This window comes from Chelonia mydas, chromosome 1 (genome assembly GCF_015237465.2).
Source record: "Chelonia mydas isolate rCheMyd1 chromosome 1, rCheMyd1.pri.v2, whole genome shotgun sequence".
Taxonomy (NCBI): domain Eukaryota; kingdom Metazoa; phylum Chordata; order Testudines; family Cheloniidae; genus Chelonia; species Chelonia mydas.
In genome coordinates, this window is record NC_057849.1 from 331373910 (window position 1) to 331395693 (window position 21784).

At 44.1% G+C, this 21784-nt stretch overlaps 1 protein-coding gene across 1 annotated transcript in view; it reads right to left on the reverse strand.

Annotated features, from left to right (window-relative positions):
- Positions 1-15110, reverse strand: part of ELAPOR2 (endosome-lysosome associated apoptosis and autophagy regulator family member 2) — a 141721-nt gene extending 126611 nt beyond the window's left edge. The window contains exon 1 of the mRNA XM_037889266.2: positions 14087-15110. Coding sequence (XP_037745194.1) covers positions 14087-14272 — 186 coding nt within the window. The 5' untranslated portion in view covers positions 14273-15110. The remainder of the gene's footprint in view (positions 1-14086) is intronic.
- Between the last annotated feature and the right edge of the window lie 6674 nt (positions 15111-21784).

The following is a 21784-nucleotide window of genomic DNA, read 5'->3' on the forward strand; positions in this document are numbered from 1 at the left end:
TTTGTTGCCCTCCGCTGGACGCTTTCCAATTTTTCCACATCCTTCTTGTAGTGTGGGGCCCAAAACTGGACACAGTACTCCAGATGAGGCCTCACCAATGTCGAATAGAGGGGAACGATCATGTCCCTCGATCTGCTGGCATTGCCCCTACTTATACAGCCTAAAATGCCGTTAGCCATTGGCAACAGGGGCACACTTCATGGAGTGTGCACACAGTTCATGGAGGATACGTCCATAACTGGCTATTAGCCAAAATGGCTAGAGACGCAACCCCATTCTCTGTGTCCCCCTAAACCTCTGCCAAAAGCTGGGACTGTATGATAGGGGATGGATCACTCAATAAATTGCCCTGTTCTTTTCATTCCCTCTTACCTATCCATATGGATTCTGAACTGGGGCTGCTGCTGCGCATCTCACTTACTCGTGTACACCACTGCCAAGTGGGTATAATGTGCTACCATTTTAACCTCAGAGCATTTTCACTCACTTTGCAGTGGAGGTGAGTGACTACAGGAGGTGAGAGGCAACAGAGAATGGAGCCCACAAGCTTTACATGTTCTACACTTCAGATGAAGGGTGACCAGATGTCCCGATTTTAAAGGGACAGTCCTGATATTTGGGGCTTTGTCTCATATAGGTGCCTATTACCCCCCACCCCCATCCTGATTTTTTGCACTTGCTATGTGATCACCCTATTCATATGTCAGTATTGCACAATGGGGTCCTGGTCCACAACTGGGGCACCTGGGCACTACGACAATATGAGTAATAAAAAATAATAGTAACAGTAATAATGAATAGACACATAGAAAAGCAATTAAGCATGCTTCTAGGGAAAGGCTTACAAGCAAGCTAAGAACACCAGAACTTTGCAAGTATTGTTGTTAATCATGAAGTTGCAAGAACTCAAGGAGACCTGCTCATCACAAGATAACTTCCCTACGCAAGATCACCTGTGTACTTTTGCACTGAGGACAGTCATTTTTGTGCCTGTTATTCACAGTCAGTCAATATTGTAAGTCATCTTCAGATCACAATGTGTGCGAGCTCACACAAGATGAAAGCTCACACAACCTGTCAATACAGTGTACAATACAGGACTGGAACGCACTTTGGTTTGTTATACAGGCTTAATGGTCATGTTCTTCTGCAAATATGATTTGGCTCTTTATTCAGAGCTATTGTAAGGGGGCTGCAGCTGTCCCTCTGTCTGGGAGGGAGGTCATGCCCGCTCACTACAAGTCCTCTGGAAGAGCACAATTCAGAGAGGAATTAGCATCGGGTTCACTGCTACTCAGTGGGGTAATCCAGTACTGAGTCTAGGGGCCCCAGTCCTCCAACTAGACAGGGCACCAAACAGTTAGGGGGCTCTAACCTACAGTCAGGGTAGAGCAGGAGTGTCCACAAGCCCCAGGCCTCCAGCAGGGCGAGGCAGCAAGCAATTAGGTGGCCCAGGTTGGTATTCAGGACAGAGCAAATGAGGAATCTATTAGCCCAGGCCCTCGAACAGGGCGGGCAGCAAAGTCAGGACACTCGGGCTTGTACTCAGGACTGAGCAATAATGAATCTCTACGCCCAGGCCCTCAAATGGCGGGGCAGCAAACAGTTGGGGTGGAGTGGCAGTGGTAGGGGGACGCAGGCCCACCTGACTCCACTTCATCCCAGCCCAGGGCCATAACAGTGGCAGAGTGGTCTGACACTGGGTCAGAAGGGAAATTGGGCCGCAACACACTGGCCAGCTGTCAGTCAGCTACTATATTCAACTCCCCTGGGCTACTTCTTACAGTCCCATTCAAGGAGGGGTACGTGGGTTCCAGGGTCATCATCCGTCTCACTGGGGTAAACAGATAACGGCAGCCCCAGAAACTCCTCAAGGTCTTCAGCGACCGACAGCTCTTGCAGTCCCTCCAGATGTCGGGTGCTGCAGCGGTTGCTGTCAGGTCCGAGCTCTAGCAGCGGGTGAGAGACATCCTTCTCCTCCAGCAGCTCCCCTCTAACTGAGCTGGAGGGCTGGCCTTTTATACTTCTGGTTCCTGTCCCACTCTTCTGCTTCCAGCAGGGTGCGTGTGGGTGTCCCGCCTCTACCCACTGAGGGGGGGGGGCTCGTGACTGTCTCTCTGTCCATCTCCAAGGGAGGCCACACACCCACGCTACAGCTATATAATCATTACCATCAAAAAGGCCAGGCAATATTGAATGTGATCATAATTTTAATCAGAACACCAATATACTGTATCTAATTCACTACTTTCCTTTCAAACCTGTTGCTCTCTCCCCTAATTATGGGGGAGGGGGGCGGGATTATTTGTTTTCAAAAGACGGCAAATGCAAAAAAAAAAATCTGTCTGCATTATGACTTCAATAGGAGTAATATTACCCTTTATAAGAGAAAATCAATATAGCTGGGGCAAAAGTTACACAAATATATGTCACTTATTTAGGAGGATTCTACAATTTGAATGAACCATTTATGGCAACATGAACATCTTTCTTGACTTGCGTGTGTGTGTGTGTATATTACAAGATGTGCATCTCTTTCCATATGTTCGTTAAAACAGTGATTCAGTCAATGATCTGAATAAAATTTAATTTCTACAGTTACAGTATCTGAAGGAAAATAAATCTCCAAGGATTTGATGCACAAAATATTGCCAAGCAAGCCTCATCTCTCATTCTGCACTGATGAAGGCTTGCAGGAATTTTATCTGGAACAGTATAAAAGTAATATAATTTAACAAGTTGTCCTTTTTAATCTAGCGAGACTCTGAACCACTGCCAGCTTTAATCATCTGAGGAATCAATGCAGCCCTTTTCATTGCATTTCCTCTATCGTAATGGAGTCCCAAAGAAACATCATGTCCAATCTGCTACACAAATTAAATTAAAAAGAGCATTAAGAGGGACATAGTCAGTTTTAGGTCCCACACATGTAAAAATCAAATAAGTGTCTTTTGCCAAAAACCCAGGATCAACTAAAAAGTTTTCAAGAAATTTAAAAGAGAAGGATGTTTTAAGATTGAAATATTTAGAGAAACATCAGCTTAATATCACACCTTTGCCTTGATTTCAATGGAACTACTCGTGCTTAACTTTAAGCGCTCACTTCAATGCTTTGCTGGACGGGGAGCTTTGCGAAGCATCAGTTTCAATGTTCAACCCGTACCATCAGTTAGTCAACTTCCCATTGTTTGTGTGGGTTTCTCATACAGAAGCAGGGGACAGAAAAATATTTCAAAGCAACAACTTTGTTACCAGACGGCAATTCTGCATGATGGTCACCTGCTTGATATTGTGCTATTTTTATACCCTCTCCTCTTTTCTAGAATTTCCTTCAAAACACATTTTCTTCACCTTTCCTTTATTCCTTTGAGAAACACTGACAAGTTAAAAATCAGGGTCCAGATCTTCAGCTGGTGTAAACTGGTGTTTCACTGACTTCAGTGGAACTGCCAATTTATACTACTCAGGAGTTTGGCCTGAATTTCTTTGTCACTATTTACACAGCTCTGTTTAGTTTTGGCGTGTCCCAGAGCTCAAAACAATAGAAACAGACTAGTCAGTTTTACATTTCCTTCCATTCACTCTCAGCCCTTGTCTACACACAAAGGAGTTGTACAGCTTTAGCTACTCAGTATAGGTAAAACAGTACAACTCCCCTTGTGTGGATTCAGTTATACTGACATAAGTGTGCTTATATGTGTATAGGTTATTCCTGTATGAGAAGGGGAATAAGATATACCAGTATAACTGCATCCACACTACAGTGTTTGTACTGCTATAATTATATTAATAAAAACTCATCACACCTCTAATCAATTGTTATAACCATACAACAACTGTGTGCAGACCAAGCTTCCTGTTCACAAAGGCTGCAAAGTTAGGGTGCCAGCATATCAAGAGAATGGTTTGGTTTGTTTGGGTTTTTTTAATTTGTTTCTTTTGAAATTAAATAAAAGCCCCAAACCAGTTCTATTGGCTTTAGTTTTTGTGAAAGCCCAATTTTGCAAAACTGAAGGCCATGACTAGATCCCAATTTCTGCAAACATATGCTTTATTCATAAGTATTTGCCAGTATTTTATGTAAGAATAGTGCCAGATTATAGATTGTTTGGGAACTGTTCATTTAGCATATTTGCTATTCATTACTTTTAATGAATGACTGGCTGCCAACATCACATGGGATTTTGTCTGCTCCGAGACTGGATGACTGAATGTTTTCAAAGAAGAAAATAATGGATAATATAGCAAATAATGCACTTCCTACAAATTTTCAGATGATTCATTCAAGCTAAACTTGGGAATTTCTAGAGACCTGTGAACACTTTCATGACCATTTCATTTTCACTGGTGCACGAGATGTGATAGGACCCCCATATATCAAAGGCATGAATTATTTGTCAAGTGTTAGTGAATCACTTTTCGTATTCTCCTACAAGCCTCTAGACACGGGTAGGTGCAGAATTTAGCCCAGTAACTTCAACTGGAGTTATGCCTGTGTATCTGAGGGCAGGACTGGGTCCAGTATGAGTGCATAACAACTGAACATACCTGAAATTAAGCAGCCAAAAGCACAAATCAAAATTGGACGCTATCTGGTAAGAAGAATTTGTAGCTTAAGGAGTAAGAAGGATGGGTGGATGGTTTAGGAGAAGCCCTCTCCTAAGTCTTTTCTCTCTCTTGCACTGCCATCCAACCCATAAAACTAGTTCCGTTTTTTAGGCAGTAACAAATTCAAAGCTTACTACAAGCTACACTGTGACTTGGTTTACAGGCTTATGTAGGAGAATGAGAAATCCCACTAACATCCCTACATGCTACTCAGACCTTGGGTCCAGGCATGAGCAGGTGCTGTTCCATGCACCCACTTCCCTCCTCCCCAGAGCAGTCAGGTAAGGAGTGATGGAGAATGGGTGGATATTTGCTGTTGATATAAGCCAGCAACAAAATCACACCACCACCGCTCTGAGCAAGGAACAGAGCACAGCTCCTCTAGCCTCGATTCCTTCCTGAGATGGTGAGGGAGCAGCACAGCTACCTGCTGCCCTGTACTACAGGCTTTGCCCTGGAGAGACAGTCTAGCCCAAAACCTTATGGAAGAAAACTCAGCAATGTCCAGGTGGCATGCTTTAGCAATGTCAACAATTGGTAACAGCATCATTTCAGGAGGTTAAAAAGTCCAAACCCACTTCGTGTTATCAATCTAAATCCATAAAGAATTCTAGCTTATTTGAAAAATGTGTCAGACTAGAATCAGACTATTTACACGTGAATGTACACGTCCACTTTGGTCTGGTTCACACCACAGGCAAAAATTTACTGTGACGGAAAGCTGCCAATTATTTCTCAGATATGAATAGATCCTGCAGTGCCATATTGTGTCTTTGGTAGTAAGCTGTCACTAAGAAAAACAATTTTACTATTTACTCATTAATTAGCACTTCAGGATCAAGCTAACCCTACTGGTTCCAGACCTTTCCATAGTTGAGAGGCACACAGTTAGATCCCACTACAATGTAATTATACCCTATGGGAGGACCTAGTTACAATGTTGTAGTCTGCCAAACTGTTAGAACACAATTCAGTCTTGTCGCCTAGAAAGTTTTGCAGAGTAGCTTTAGAGCCAGTATAATATCTAATGTAACTCCACTGACATAAGCCCACTGACTTTAATGTGACACTTGAGGTGAAGTCCTGGCTCTGTTGAAGTCAATGGCAAAACTCGCATTGATTTCAATGAGATCATGACTTCACCAAGTGTTTTGCAATTACTTCCTAAAAGTGTGTGTTTCCCGGTGAAAGGCTGTTGGAGGATTCCATTCACAATGTAAACATTAAACCAGAATTACAGCAAAGTTTGCTTATCATAGTGCACCTTCAGTATTTGACACCAAACATTCCAAAATCATGAGTCAGGCCACCTCACAATCATGAGACATGTTTAAAAGTTTAGGTTCCTTTTATTTACTACCTTGGTTTTGAGCCTTTAGGGTTCACATTTTCCAGCTTTCCTCCACAACCAGGAGGGCCAGGGTGACAGACCCGGGCACAATCCAGACTAATGAGTAGTTGCACCACCCCTGCCCTGCAACCTTGGGTGCCTTATAATATTTTGCTGAAGTAGCTCCCACCTGGGTCGCGCACAAACAGCCTTCCAACGTGCAAGCCACACCCTGAGTGTTTGTGTGTAATGCAGCCTGCCAGCCACACTTGACTTACACTGTGGCTCTCACCTGCCTTGGTTAAATGGCATGGTGACCCCAGCACATCCCAGTCTTAGATTTCCCCCAGAAATGTATGTTCTGTACTGCCCAGCCCTCTCCTAGACAATACAAGTCCATTATTTCTTTAATAGAAATAAACCCCAAATGGAGTTTCCCAGACACTTCACTTTAAACACAGCTTAAATAAAACAAGTTAATTACTAGAAAGAGATTTTAAATGAGGCCATCGCCAGTTCTGATCACGAGTCAGATTGTTCAAACTGGACGGTGGCTTCACCCACAGACGCTCACCCTTTATATCCTCATCTAACCCCGGGCAAAAATGGTGGCACTGTGCTGCCTCATTCCACCTGGGGTCAGAAGCCAAAGGATGAAAATCAGCAGTGTACTTGGCAATGGGCCGGCCTCCCTGCCGTAAGGCCTGCCTCAGCAGTCTGCACACAGTGGGGGTCATCAAAAATGAGGGACCTGGCTTGAATTAAGTCCTCCAATTGTCGCAAGAGGGGGCTGGACGGTTCCAGGAGGAGAGAAGCTCAGGCCAATGCCTCCCCTCTCAACAAACTTAAGATGAGCCCCACACAGGCCTGGTCTGTGGGGAATGATATGTAGGAGGAACAGGAGCCGACACTGGTTCAGAAACCCCCAAAACGTGTCCCAATCTCTGTCAAATTCGTTGGGCAATGAAATCTTCGGCTCTGGGAGGGATGGAGTAGGATGAGCCAGCAGAGCAACCTGCACTTGCAGGGCCACATTCTGCGATAGCAAGGTGGTTACTTACGCCTGCTGGTTCTGGATGGCAGCCGCCAGTTCTGCTGGGGCCTTGATAGGGACCATACTAGCGCCGAGGACCCCTGGCCTTAATTTTAAGGATTTCTGAATCTGTCATCCAACTGGGACAAAGGTGGTCTAGCCTTGTGGCTGGAGTAGGCCTCATGCCTAGTCATCAGAGCAGGTGTCAGGACCCAAGGACTAGGATCAGAGCTGGAGTCAGTAGTCCGAAGTTGAAACCAAGGGTCAAACTGGAGGGCAGGCACTGGAGTGAGCAGCGTAGTAGGCAAAGAGAGGTCAAGGCATGGGCAGGACAGAGCCAAGGTGCAAGGCAGGAGCAGCAGGAACAAGGTAATTCAGGAGCAAGCAGAGTGGTGGACATGAGCACTGGGGAGCCAGTGAGCTGCTGATGCTCTTAAGCCCCTGCGGCCAGTCCGGTGGCGTGGCCAATCAAGCAGTCTTTTGTAGACCAGGCCCTGATTCCTGACACAATCCAGTTCTTGATATTACAACAGACAAGGAAGAAACAAGCAACTCCTTCCTGCAAGTTGGTATTATTTAACTAGGGTTGACCTTAGCTATCTTAGGTACCTACAACGCAAGGTTAAAGATATGGGGCCTGATTCCCATTTACACTAAGGCCTGTTTACACTGCTCTGGCTGTGTAAATGGAAATCAGACCCTGGAGAATGACCTTTCAGGATTAGAGGACTAAGCATTCAGCTGCACACTGTAGCTGGTCTGCAGGTCTCAGAAAGAAATCCAACCCATAAAGTAACTGGGAAGGCATTGTCTTGGTGAAGAACTGAACACTGGCCGTGGAACTTCTTCCCTCATGAAATCAGAATAGGTGTATGTCTATCCTTTTTTAGAGGCCAATACAAAACATGCCAATTGAGAATTCAGAGTGCCTTGGTGACTTCAATACACAGTCTCTTTATATCTCCCCAACCCTATACGACCCAACCGGAGAAGAGCAAAGAAAGTCGTCCATATTTGGATAGGATAATGCATTTTTTAAAAATCCTGTATTCAGTGCCAGATATGGGTGCTAAGAGACAGACCCAGCGAATCTGGTCTATTTGTCTTATTCTCACTGAATCAGGAAATATGTTCACTATCAATTATTAGCTACACTCCGACTATTATTTGAGCAGCTTGGGTGGAGGTAGTTATTGCCTCACTAATCAGCGTACTTAAAAATAGGCAAGTGCCAGGACCGGGTGCTTATCTAATATAGTTTGCAGAGAGGAAGCTTGTCAAGAAAAGTAAAGTTCTAAGAGCTGAGTCATCAGTCCACTACACCAGCATCTAACTGGTGTCACTTAACTGAGTTCAGAGCAGCACTGTCTTTCCATTGACTTCACTGGGCCTTGGACCTCGCCCAAACTGCATATATAAATCATACGTCCTTGTGTAAAGAACTATCAATAGGGCACCCATGTTTCTCTTTAAAGGAAGGTTTGTCGATTTAAAGATTTGAATAGAACATGGTGAGTAAGGAGAGAAGAACACAGCTGGCTCAGGAAATCTTACTTTCTTTTTTCTTCATTGGCTTTAAGGAAATGCAGAGCTAGAGATCAGCTCACCAGAAACAAGTAGCATTTGATCAGCACTGTTAACCTGCCATCAGGAGAGAGCCCTGAGTGAAAAGGCCTGAGAAAAAAGTACAGGTCATGGATTTCTGACTTAAAGGTTTCTGTTTTGCGGGGACGGGGTGTGTGAAGCTGTTGGTTGGAGGTTTTTTTGCAAAAATGTAGCAATATTAATACACTTTATAAGGAAGGTGTGATCTGTGTGACGACAACCATCTGAGAAACTTCAAGACAGGGGCATCATTATGGACAGTCCAGGGAAAACATCAGCTCAGTGTGCAGATGTGGTGAAAAGGCCAAAAAAAATTTACCTGGTACTCCAGAAAAGCTAACTGGTTTATTCCCCGCATCATACTTAGCACCTATTTTAAATATAGGTGTGACATTTTTTGCTACCCTCCAGGATAGTGGCTGTTTTTATGAGACTGCACATTTTTGTTAGCAGCTCAGACATTTCATGCTATTTTCTGTTCTATTTAGACTCTGATGCTGCACCATTGCTATAGCGTCCAAGTACCTAATGAACACCACTGTCTAGTTCAGGTAATTTGTTTTTGGCTGAACTAACAATTTGTTCTAACATTTCCTCTTTTGATACTTCAGTGTCTAACAGTGCCTCATCTTTATTCCCTGAAGAGAACAGGTCTGGGATAGCTCTCTCGCCAACATCTTCTGTGGAGAAGACTGATACTGGTGTCATTTGATGCCTCTGCAATGTCTTTATCCTCCTTAATTCCCTAGTAGCAGTATTACCAACCTCATGCATTCAAAAAATCATGAGATTGTCTTGAAGAGCATGCGAGAGAGGGCCGGGATAAATACATTTTGGATTCTTTTCCTTTGCCTTCTGGTCTCTGAGCCTTTAGGGTGCAGTCACTTCAGGTTTTCCTTCATTATGAGGGCGAGAAACTTACTTTTATTTCAAACGAAAGCTGAGATTTTCATACAATCTCTTTATTCCAGCAACTGGGGCTTTAAGGAAAAACAAATCACCAAATACTGCAAGACTTGCAATAAAAATCACAAGAGTTGGCAACTCTGTCAGCGGTTCTAGGTAGAGCTGGCCAAAACTTGGGAATTTCGGTATTTATGAATTTGCATTCATTCTGATTCAGAACAAAATCAAAAATTTACCAAAGTTACTAGGCAAACTGAAGACAGCTGAAATTTTTGTTTCAGAAACACCAAAATATGGTGTTCCTGAAATTAAATGTGAAATTGACATTCTTGTCAATTTCATGGCTGCTATTCACTGAATAAAGCTTCCTGTCAAAGCTGTGGACCCTGAAACATTGGCAGATTTCCAATGGAAGCCTGCATGTTTCAGTGACGTTTTGTCAGATCTGTAATAGACTTGGCTAAACATTTCATTACAACAAATCGGCATTTTCCAGCATAACAGTTTCATCAGAAAGTTTCCAACTGGCTCTACTCCTGGGGACCCATTTTGCCTTTCACTGCATTCCTGCCTCTGCAATAAGCACCAGGGCCCTGCTCCTGGACTTAAGAGTAAGTAGTAAGTGTATTGCCTACTCATGTGAACGAACTCATTAACATCAGTCTATCTTAGGTACTTATATGGCCCCCGATCACTGTAGTACTTGAATCCCTCACAATCATTAATGTATTTATCCTCATGACACTGCATGAGATAAGGAAGTTCTACTAGCCTCTCTGCCTCAGTTCCCCATCTGTAAAATGGGAGTGAAGAGCTGAATGCTCAAAAGAAGCTCAATGTCACACAGCATGTCTGTGGCAGAGCAGGGAATTAAACCCAGGTTAGTGCCTTACCATTGGACCATCCTTCCTCTCAGTGAAGCTATTCACATAAGGATTGATCATGCAAGTATGATTTGCAAGATTAGGCCCTATAACTTATTTCCATGTCAATGAGACTATCTGTGTGAGTATTTCAAGATCAGTCCCTAGGACTGGAGTGCCAAGCTTTGAAGTTTCCTTACTCTCTCCGTTACAATTCTCCAGTAAGCAGCAAACACTACAGAGCACCCTCAGGCTAACAACACATCAGAGGGCCACTTATTTTACTGGTTTTGCCTAACCAGAAGACAAAATGGAAGCAATTCAGAAAAGAATGACAAAATGTTTAAGAGGTTCAGAAGAGATTAATTTATGAGGAAAGGTGAACAGTAAAAAAAAAAAAAAAAAAATGAATCCTCAAAGATGCTGAGCCCTTCACTCCTGATGAGGTCAGTGGTACCCCGTAGGTGATGATCAGGACCTGGCCGCAACTATCTAGAGCTTGGCTAAAAGACATGTAAGAGGGGAGGCACCACACCATACCTTTTTCAACGAATGTAAACACCTATGAGGGAAAGAATCATTTAGGCTGGTGCAAAGGTCAGTAACTAGCAGAGATGAGAGGAAATTAAGAAGAGGTCAATTTAGGATGAATATTAATTAACATTTCCTAACAATGATATCTTCATCAAAAAAGATATCAAGTTAGTTTGACAGGATCTATTTTCCATAAACCCATATTGATTTGCATTAATTGCATTATCCTCCTTTAATTCTTCATTAATCAAGTCCTGTATCAGCCACTCCCATTATCTTGCCTGGGATCAATGTCAGGCTGACAGGCCTATAATTACCCAGGTCACCCCATTTACCCTTTTTAAAAACTGTCTCAACATTAGCTTTCTTCCAGTCTTCTGGAACTTCCCCAGTGCTCCAAGACTTATTGAAAAAATCAACATTAACAGTCGAATGAGCTCCTCACCCAGTTGATTTAAAACTCTTGGATGCAAGTTATCTGGGCCTGCTGATTTCAAAATGTCTGATTTTAGTAGCTTCTGTTTAACATCCTCCAAAGATCCTAGTGGAATGGAAAAAACGTTATCATTGCCAAATCATGAGACCATGTCATCTGTTTTTCCCCCCAAATACAAGAACAGAAATATTTATTGAACACTTCTGCCTTTTCTGCATTATTATTTATAATTTATCATTTCCATCTAGTAATGGAACAATGTCATTGTTAGGATTCTTTTTGTTCCTAATATATTTTTAAAAATCTCCTTCTTATTGTCCTTAACTCTGCTGGCCATAGATGTCTCCTTGTGTACTTTGACTTCCCTTATCAATTTTCTACAATTCCTAACTTCTGATTTACATTCATTAGTATCAACTTCCCCTTTCTTCCATCTGAGAGGATAGACAAGATAGATTTTGTTTTTACACATACCGTTGCTTCCCCTCTAAACCAGGTTGGTTTTTTAACCAGCACAGCCTTCTTCCTCAATTGTGACTTTTTGGGCAGCTGGTAAAATGTTCTTAAATGATTCCAAATTATCAATCACATTTTTCTGATTAAATTCTTCCTCCCAGCTGATTTGGCTCACTTGTTTTCTGATTTGTGGAATTAGTCCTATTAAAGCACCAAGTATATATATTACTGGTCTGGACTTTATTCTGGTTGCATATTATAAATGTGACCAAATCATGATCACCTGCACCTAAGTTATGATTAATTTTTAGTTCTGTGAACAGTTCTTCTTTATCTGTTAAGATAAGGGCTAATATAGAATTCCTGTGTTGGCTGCACCACTGAGTTAGGAAATTCCATCTATAACGTTTAGCAATTCCAAAGATGTTTTAGTACATGTAGTTATTTCTGTTTACACCAGCTGTAATTTTGGCCCCTCGTCTATCACAGCTCTAGTGGCTTGCAGGATGATTTCCTGACTTCTGCCCTCTTCTTAAACTCAGTTCATTTAACTAGTTGACTCCTCACTAGAAAAAAACAGCGATACCGATAACTTTTTAAGTCCTTAAACCCCAGGGTGTCCATTATCTATATTTTAAAAATTAGTAATATTGTAATATATACTCTCACAACAATAGGCGAGGTTCTATTTCTGCAGGGACCAAGGACTGGAAGCTTTAGGGGACCAAAAATTGGAAAATGTTACTCCTCTCCTACAGAAGGGGAGTAATAAAAAAAATGGTGGCTGTAGCTGATGGAAAGATCCTACACAAATTTCCAAGTGAACTGCATGCCTGTGCATTAAGACGTGCTTTTCAAGCCCTTGGGATAGCCAGTGATAATGCCTCTATCAAGTCCTTGATTTCGCCATGCATAAAGAAAAAAGCTATAATACTTTCTAATGACAGCCTCAATCTTTTGATTTAGAAATACGGTGCCTAATCATGCTGTGACTGAAGTAAATCACAGCTGGAGCTGTGCCATTGATTTAAAGAGGAAAAGAACTGGGTGCATGAACTTAGACTGAGCTATGGTAAAACATGAAGGATTGAGCCTTAGGCATATCAGCCAGATCTAGACTAATTATAGCTAAACCACAACTTTTCTGCTTGGACGGTGCGACTCAGCTGATCAGTCACACTGATTCACTGCATGTCTCCTAAAATGGAACGTCTCTTTCCTCCCACTCCCCAAAAAATGTTCAAAATTATATTTTGCACCACATCGCGCGCACACAGGTGCACATTGTGTCTTATAAACCTGTAGGGAGGAAGTCTCTATTCCGAAGAGCTTGCAATCTGACTCAATTTTTCTTTTAAAAAGAGCAGCATTATCTACCATACTTTAAAGAAAGAAACACCACTAGTCTCTGCTCAAAAGGAAATTAAAGTCACCCCTGCTCCTGCCTGAGTGGCAGAGAAAGATATCAGTTAACCAAAATTTGTGTCTTCCCCTATGTGACTGTTCAATCTAGAACACTACTACCCCTGCAACTCCAGGCAGCCAATTTAGCATCAGCTAAAGACATTGATCTCTTCTCTCTTCATAATTTGTACCTTTCTGCTGATTTGCCCCAAGTATTGGACACAGTGACAATAAATAGTCAGAGACCTGCCAAAACTCACTCGTTTAGAGGAAGCCTCTCTGGTTTTGGATTCATTCTGAGGCTTTTTTTAAGCAAGCATCTCACTCTTGGGTTTGGTTACAAATGTTTCAACCAAAACATTTCAAGAGCTCGCTCATGTTTCCGCTGCCATTCCATTATTGCACATTGAAGTCCCGTGAAACAGTGCTACACGCCAGGGGAGAACAGAAAGTCCTTGAGAGCCTAACATAGACATTAAATAAAAAAGAAAGAGCTCAGCATTCAGCAAAGCATTTTGTTTTATAACGATGCTAAATTATGCAGGCAAGGCAGCCAGACCTCAAAACCTTGATCCAGAATGAAAACAATCATGTTAAGGCCACAGCATTTATAACTACTGATGAGAGAGCACAGAGAACGGTTTAGAAGACTTTGTAACTGCATTATCAAAAGGCTCCCTTGTTTAAAAGCATTAAAACGCAGCCAGCACATTGCGCCTCTTTCTCCTCTTCCACAACATTAAAGAGGCATCGTTACCAGCGTGGGGGGGAACAAACATCACTCGCTGGTCTGCAAGTATCATGCCCCGTATTGCAGCAAGAGTGTAACGTGGTTGCTTTGCAAGGAAAGCCGCAGGTCTAACTCCTGCTGGAGGCTGCTGAGCCAGACAGGGCGGGTAAGGAAATCTCACCTCCTGACACTGAGGCAGCTGCACGCGGGAGGAAGTCTCAACAGCATCCCCAGTGCGCGCCGCTTGACAGCAGATTAGAGCCCAGCAGCAAATCCAAGCGGGGAAGCAAGAGCGCCAGGGAAACACCAAGCAGCCGGGACCACAAAACCTCCTCTTCTTCGCTGCCATGCACGGCATCTTCTGCATGCCGGACTCTGCCCGGGAGAGGGCAGGGCTCCCCTCCTCCTCTGCACCCCAACTTGCTCGCCGTGGGCTCCCCGTCCTTGCTGCCTGCTGACGGCAGCGGCTTTCCAGCCCCTCTGCCGGCTGATGGCAGCGGCTCGGGGACCGCCCGGCTCTCGGCTTGCCGGGCGCCGCGGGCGTCTCGCTCTCCGCACGGCAAGGGCTGGACGCTGCCGGGCTCCCGACACCCAGGGCAGGAGACTGTCCGAGCTCGGGCTCGCCGCGTGCCTGCCTGGCTACCCCCCGCCGCTCGCCGGCGGTAGCGCCCTGGCTTGCAGCCGGCTCGCCGGGAAGTACGCGCGGACGGCAGCGGCTCCCACCCAGCCTGCGCCCCGGCTGCCGCCTCCCAGGCCAGCCAGGGCAGGGCTGACAAAGCCGGTGAGCGCCCCCGCGCGGAGAGAGGAGGGGCCCGGGGGAGGGGGCGGAGGCAGCGCAGGCGCGTGCCTGGGGAAGGCTCTCCAGCCCCGGGGGAGCGCGGAGGTTCCGCGCCTGCAGCGGCCCTGGGCGCAGCCTGCGCTCGCCCGCTGCAATGGCTCCGCTCCGGGGCGGGCTGGGAGCGACGCGCTGCAGCGGGGGAAAAGGGCCCCTGGCCACCCGCTCTCATCCGCAGCCCAGCCGGGGCAGCGGACGGCGAGCTCCCTCCGCGGCCAGCGCAGGACTGTGCCCTGCCTCCGGGGAGCTGAGGTTCCGCTGGCCTGGCCGCCCCGGAGCCACCGGCTGCCTCCCCACGGTGCACCCAGTCTCCAGGGCAGGGCCCGCCGGTGAGGCTGAGCGCTGACGTGCCCCGCCCGGTAGCTGCACTGGGGGAGCCCCTAGAGGCCAGGGCCCTGTGGTGCTGGGCACTGTCCAGCTAGATCCTGGGCCTCTCGGCTGCGGTGGCGGAGGTTCAGGCGACATGGATTTTTCTCAGCTAGGAACTGGGAAGAGACCCAGGGTTTATTTCACGCACACTGTCAGGGCTGGAGGCTGAGATGCTCCCCCGGGAAGTATGCTCTAAGCTGACTGCGGTTCTGTTTCCATTGAGTGAAAAAGGTGTTTGCCTCCCCTTGCCAGAAAGGTCAAACTGGTGTTTGCTGAGGACCTGGTTTTAATGACTCATCAAGTGTATGCCAGTACCTCATTTCTTGCCTGTCATTGTCGTCGACCTAAGCGCTGCTTCTTTGTCTACTCCTACCTGTCTAGTGCTCTTATTTACACTTCAGGTACCCACTTAATACAATAGTGCAATACACCTCAGGTACCCACCCCATAGGACAGTGAACTGAGGCAGGTGTGATACAGCCTCACCTGAAGAAGTGCTCTGCGTGTAGCGTAAAGCTTGTCTCTCACCAACAGAAGTCGGGCCAATAAAAGATATGACGGCACGCACCTTGTCTCCCTAATACCCTGGGACTGACACGGCTACAACTACACTCCATACAACAGTCTCACCATGTCTGTCCTGGTCTATTTCCTTTTCCTTCTCTTTTTTTATCCCTCCATTTTGCTTAATGAATTTGTTTTCAGTCAACTATTGTTAGGGCACCTCTGCTCATTAAGGGTGACATTGTCCCAGCCCTTACTCACCTGTGGAAAGGAGGACAGGAAGCTATGTCTCCTGCTTCCTGCTACAATAGGCTCTGTGTGTGTGCGGGTGTCTGTGAATCAGTAAGTGGGCAGGGAAGGGGAATGAGTGGAGCCCTGACTACACACACACACTTTCCAGCTATAGGAGCTAGCAAGTTGTACAGGGGACAGAACTACTCCCCATAAAAGGTGAAGTATCTTATTACTCCCCAAAGCAAGTGGGGAACAAGAAAGCAATTGTGATGCTGACTCACAATTCATGCTCCTGCCAGAGCAGATTGTAAGGTTATAGTCTCGCCTCTGTGGGCCCAAAGAGTCCTATTGCTTCAGTGTGTATTAGATAAGTCCTAGGGTGAAATCTTGGTCCTAAATAATGGCAAAATTCCCATTGACGTGAATCAGGCCTAATTTCTTAAAGTTTGAGAAACACCAGGCACTAAGGGATGCTATAGGGCATTCTCTAAAAAAGAAAATGTATAGACTACAACTATTGTTGGATTCAACATCTCCCCCGTATCAGGAAAGCCAAATACTAATGCAAAGAAGATTAACATTCAAGTACTGCACATCTTTCTCTATCTCTTGGTCTTGAGCTGGGCTACACAGTGGACAGAAGGTTCTTGAGCTTTTTGTTTGCAGGATTGCTCTCCACAAATTGAGGCTCACTTCCACTAATAGATTACTCCTTCACAGGAACGCTCGAGGGGGCCCAACTGAACGTCACTAGATACAGCAACAGCAGGAGTGCCATTTTAGCAAGCAGCCCTCCCCTCTAATACTGGTGATAACTCTTGGAAATTGAAGGCGCTGTGCAGCAGTAACAGCTGGTGCCTTTTCCTTTAGTATTGTTCATTGAATTATTTAATTTTTTAATTTAGAGAGAATGGGGAAAACTCAATTTACAAGACTAGATGCTAATCTCGAGTGCCTAGTATATGTAGCCAAAAAATCTCAGATATCCCCTATGGTAGTTGCTAATTTCTTAGAAAGAAAAAAAACATATGAATTAGGTTTTTTGCCATTCTAGATTTCAAACATGAAAAGAAATGTTGCTTTAAAACTGAGGCTGACATAGTGTTTCCTGTTTCATTTGAATATCAGCTGAAATAACCCAGGCAATAAATCCTTCAAATCTTACCTACAGGTATAAGGGCAGGAATTCTGTACTTTATTTGGAAGAATGATGTTTGAAGATAATTTGTCTGCAGTGTTTGTAAAAGTAATCACCTTAACGTAGATACATGTATATATCTGAGGTTGTAGAAAGCATTGTTGCCTTTGAGAATTAGTAAGTGATCACAAAGAATGTATCTAATGTATACACACAAGAAAGCAAAGTTAAGGTTGTTGGTTCAACATGAACTTTTGTAACCCTCTGCCAGGAATCAGCAGCAACCAGGGCCAGGTTCAATATCTAGGGGTTCCTTTTCAACAATACAACACAGAACCGGCTCAAACCCTGTGACAGGATCCCCAGGGTACAACCTGGAACTGGGGTACCGCTGTGCCTTCTTAACTCTCCAGCCTGGACTGTCTCTCACAATGCTTTGCTAGTGGCAAGTAGCAACCCCCTCCAGGTGCTGTTATCACTCAGCACAACAACATATGGAGCCCCACACCCAGCTAGATTGTATGAATGCTCCCAGAGCCACTCATGATTCACACAGAGAAAGGCACCAGCAAATCTCCCAAGCCCCAGCCTTGCACCCCAGAACTGTACCATCTTGCCCTGGTCCAAAGCCTGACCAATGTAAGTTTATTACCCAGTCCGCCCCTCCCTTGATGTGGAGAGGACACACAAAAGCCTTTGTAAACTGAGCTGATATTTCCCAAGCACTTCAACGAAAACACACTGTTTTAGGTAAAATATAAAACAGATTTATTAACTATAGAAAGATAGATTTTAAATTATTATAAGTGGTAGGCATAAAAAGGTCAGGGATGGCTACCAAAGAATATAAAAGGTAAGTGCACAGTCTAAAATCTTAAACCTTATTACACTCAGCAGTATTTGGATCAAGCAGTTTTCTCACCACACTGAATGTTACAGTTCTTAATACACAGGCTTCCCCTTTTGAGCCTGGGACTATTCTCCTCAGCTGAAGTCTTTGTCTTTCCACTGTTCTTGTTTCTTCTAGTGTAGGTGGGGGAGAAGAAAGACCAAGACATGATGCCACTGTCCCTTATGTTATACCCTCAGTCCATGTGCCTGGAAAACACTAGCCCAGACAAGCCCTGGTGGGCTTTGCTGAGTCACAGAGTTGAGCAATCCCCCCTTGTGTGATGCTTGGGCAGCCCTCTTACAGTATTGTAAATCCCTTATTTACAATTCCACTGCTGATTAATGGTTGTTTAACACCTTCCTGGATGTAGATCACCTCCTTTGTTGTCACTAGCAAACTTACACATATTTCAGTAACAACTATACAGCAAAATCCCATAACTTCATACACACTATTGATATACATATTTTGTCAGAACAATAGGTTTCAGCAGATCATGACTTTTCATATAATATCTTACATGGCATGCTTCGTATGAAATATATCATAATCATATAATAGGGATGAATATGGGGATTCCAGGATGCTACTTTGTGGTACAGAGTACCACAAGCCCCCACCCAGTAACCTGGAAAAATTACACACCACCCCCTGGGTGCCCCTAAGAGGCAACACTTCCCCTCTCGCAAGCACAGAGTCTGAGTGTAGAAAAGAAACTTTTAATGAAAGGAGGGAAGAAACCTGGCATTAATTGTGGAAAACGTTGCAAGCTGGATTCATAAACATAAAACTGTGAGCAAAACATCCACCCCAGAGTACCTTGGGCAGTGTCCTTTGCCTCAGGTTCTTGAGTTCTACAACCAAAAGTTCCTTTAACTCTCTTCTCCCTCCACCACACCCCACTCACAGTGGTTGTCCTTGGTCAGTGAAGACCCAGAGTTCAGAGGTACATCTGTGTGATTGCACCTTCCATTCTGGGTGGGGGAGGGAAGAAGGCACCTTGCTTGCTCCACTGCGAGCCACTGGCCACCCCGCTGTCTGTGCCGCTGTCACCTTCTACTGCCACCTGCTTCTCTACTGTGACCTCTGCGGTCAATCTCTTGAGGTTCCACCCAGCTCTTAGTGGTTTTCAGTTCTTAATGGGGGAACTTCATTGCTGAAGCAGGCTGGGCAGAAACACCGTCCCACGACAAGTGATTTCAGCTCTAGTGATCACTTAACAAAACAAAAGACTCCTAATAAAGCCTTAATTAGCTCTATCTTTGAACATTAGGGAGCGGTAGGTTAAACTCTTAGGCAGAGCCCACACCTCTCAGCAGGGACATCTGTCCCCACCCCCCTCTCTTTCACAGAGGTCTGGCATCTGAGCCCCCTGTTTAGCAAGTTCAGTCCAACTGAGGATGCCTCCCTCAATCAGGACAAGCTAAGTACGTTCTGCTGCCTTTTACTCACACAATAAGGATAACCTTTCATTAACCTTGCATTCAAGTTTAAAATTTTTTATTAAAGCTAATGTTAAAATTATATAATACACAGATTAAGGAAAGAGTGGCTGTACATCTGGGTGTGGAGCTTAGATTATCCCAAAGTACAAAATCTGGTTTAAAAGTCATAAAATACTTATAGTACAGAATCTGCAATAACCCAAATTTAGGTGAATAAATTTAACATACAGTTTAGATATTAGAAGCCGAATACTCGGGTACATCACTCATGAAAAATTATAGAGAGAGTTGGTTGTAGAAAGCAAATATAGGAATGAGTGTGGATTGTCCCTCAGTAATTGAGCATTTAGGATAGGTTGTCCCTTAGTAAATGTAATCCATCAGAGAAGAATTTCAGTTACTTTCCAATTTGTAACCCAACACCAGCCAAAGATGACCACTTTGGCAACACAGCTCTGTCTGCTGCATACCTAGGCAGAGTGGGTGTGTTCACATAAATACAGTCTGGTCCTGAAGCCTGTTCCACTCCCCAGCTAGCTGTCATGGGAGAACTCATTCAGACCCAAGCAGGGTCTTTCACTTTCACATTTCCTGACTTTTGGCTGCTACGCTGTGCAACCTTAACAATGCATTAGTGCACGGGGGTGGCATTTAATATAATAAAAGGCCAATATAAATAGATACTAGATAAATTAAGACATAGCTGAAATCTTTCAGTTGACTAATAGCTTGATTCAAATAAGAGGATAAGGAAGTAGCTGAGAAGAATTATGCAATTTGGGTTAAAATTGCCCTGTTATTCCATTTTAAAGCAAAAAAACAAACAAATGCCAAGTTTTAATTAATAGTTTATACTGGATGGCATTTCCACCTGCAAACCAACCATGCTGCGTTACAGTGGCTTCATACCGCCACGGGAAATAACAAAAAACTTATTCAGTGGAGTATAGCTCTCCAGGATTTTTATTTCAACATACAACACACTTCAGGAGCTTCTAACAAAGTGGCTGATGCACTCTCCCTTGAAAGTTTCCCAGAATCAAGTGGTTAAAATTGTCCTTGAGATGTGGAAAATATTGTTAGTCTTTATACAGTTAGTAGTATATTTAGAGATGCATGTGTCTTATTAACTCTGTTTTATCCTAGAGCTCCAGGAAAAAATCACAGCTAGTGTTTCACCCTATCTGTGATTTGGGGGGCATGTAATAAATATAAAGGGAAGGGTAACCACCTTTCTGTATACAGTGCTATAAAATCCCTCCTGTCTAGAGGCAAAACCCTTTCACCTGTAAAGGGTTAAGAAGTTAAGGTAACCCCGCTGGCACCTCACTCAAAATGGCCAATGAGAGGACAAGATTCTTTCAAATCTGGAGGGGGGAACAAAGGGTTTGGTCTGTCTGTGTGATGCTTTTGCCGGGAACAGATCAGGAATGCAGCCTTACAACTCCTGTAAAGTTAGTAAGTAATCTATAAGTAATCTAGCTGGAAAATGCATTAGATTTTCTTTTGTTTATTGGCTTGTAAAATAAGCTGTGCTGGATGGAATGTATATTCCTGTTTTTGTGTCTTTTGTAACTTAAAGTTTTGCCTAGAGGGATTCTCTATGTTTTCAGTCTGATTACCCTGTAAGGTATTTACCATCCTGATTTTACAGAGGTGATTCTTTTACCTTTTCTTTCATTAAAATTCTTCTTTTAAGAGCCTGATTGATTTTTCTTTGTTCTTAAGATCCAAGGGTTTGGGTCTGTGTTCACCTGTACAAATTGGTGAGGATTCTTATCAAGCCTTCCCCAGGAAAGGGGGTGTAGGGCTTGGGGGGATATTTGGGGTGAAGACGTCTCCAAGTGGGCTCTTTCCCTGTTCTTTGTTTAAAACGCTTCGTTGTGGCAGCATACGGTTCACGGACAAGGCAAAGTTTGTACCTTGGGGAAGTTTTTAACCTAAGCTGGTAAGAATAAGCTTAGGGGGTCTTTCATGCGGGTCCCCACATCTGTACCCTCGAGTTCAGAGTGGGGAAGGAACCTTGACATGGATGACAGTAAAATTAGTTGTACTGCACTGATGCACATAACAGTAGAAAATGACTAAGGAAGTATTAACATCAGCATTGATTTCTGCTAAGGGATGCTCCACGTCATTTCAGCAAAAAATTTGTCATGGTAAAAAAATTGAAGTAAACCTCAGCGATTATAGCAAAGTTTTAGAAAAAGTTTTTAAAAAAGGCAAAGATGCCATTTTTCATGGGGATACCAACATTTTGACTGTACTTACCCTGGTGTGACTCAAGAGTATCTGAATTCAATGTAGTTACACCAGGGTAAGTGAGATCAGTATTAAAGGATATCAAATTCATGTCATCTGATGCACACAAGTAGGTCCATAAGTCCACGTGTAGTTCCAATCAAATCAATGGCAGAGGTATGACAATGCAGATCAGATTGCAGCATCAGGATCTTAATGAT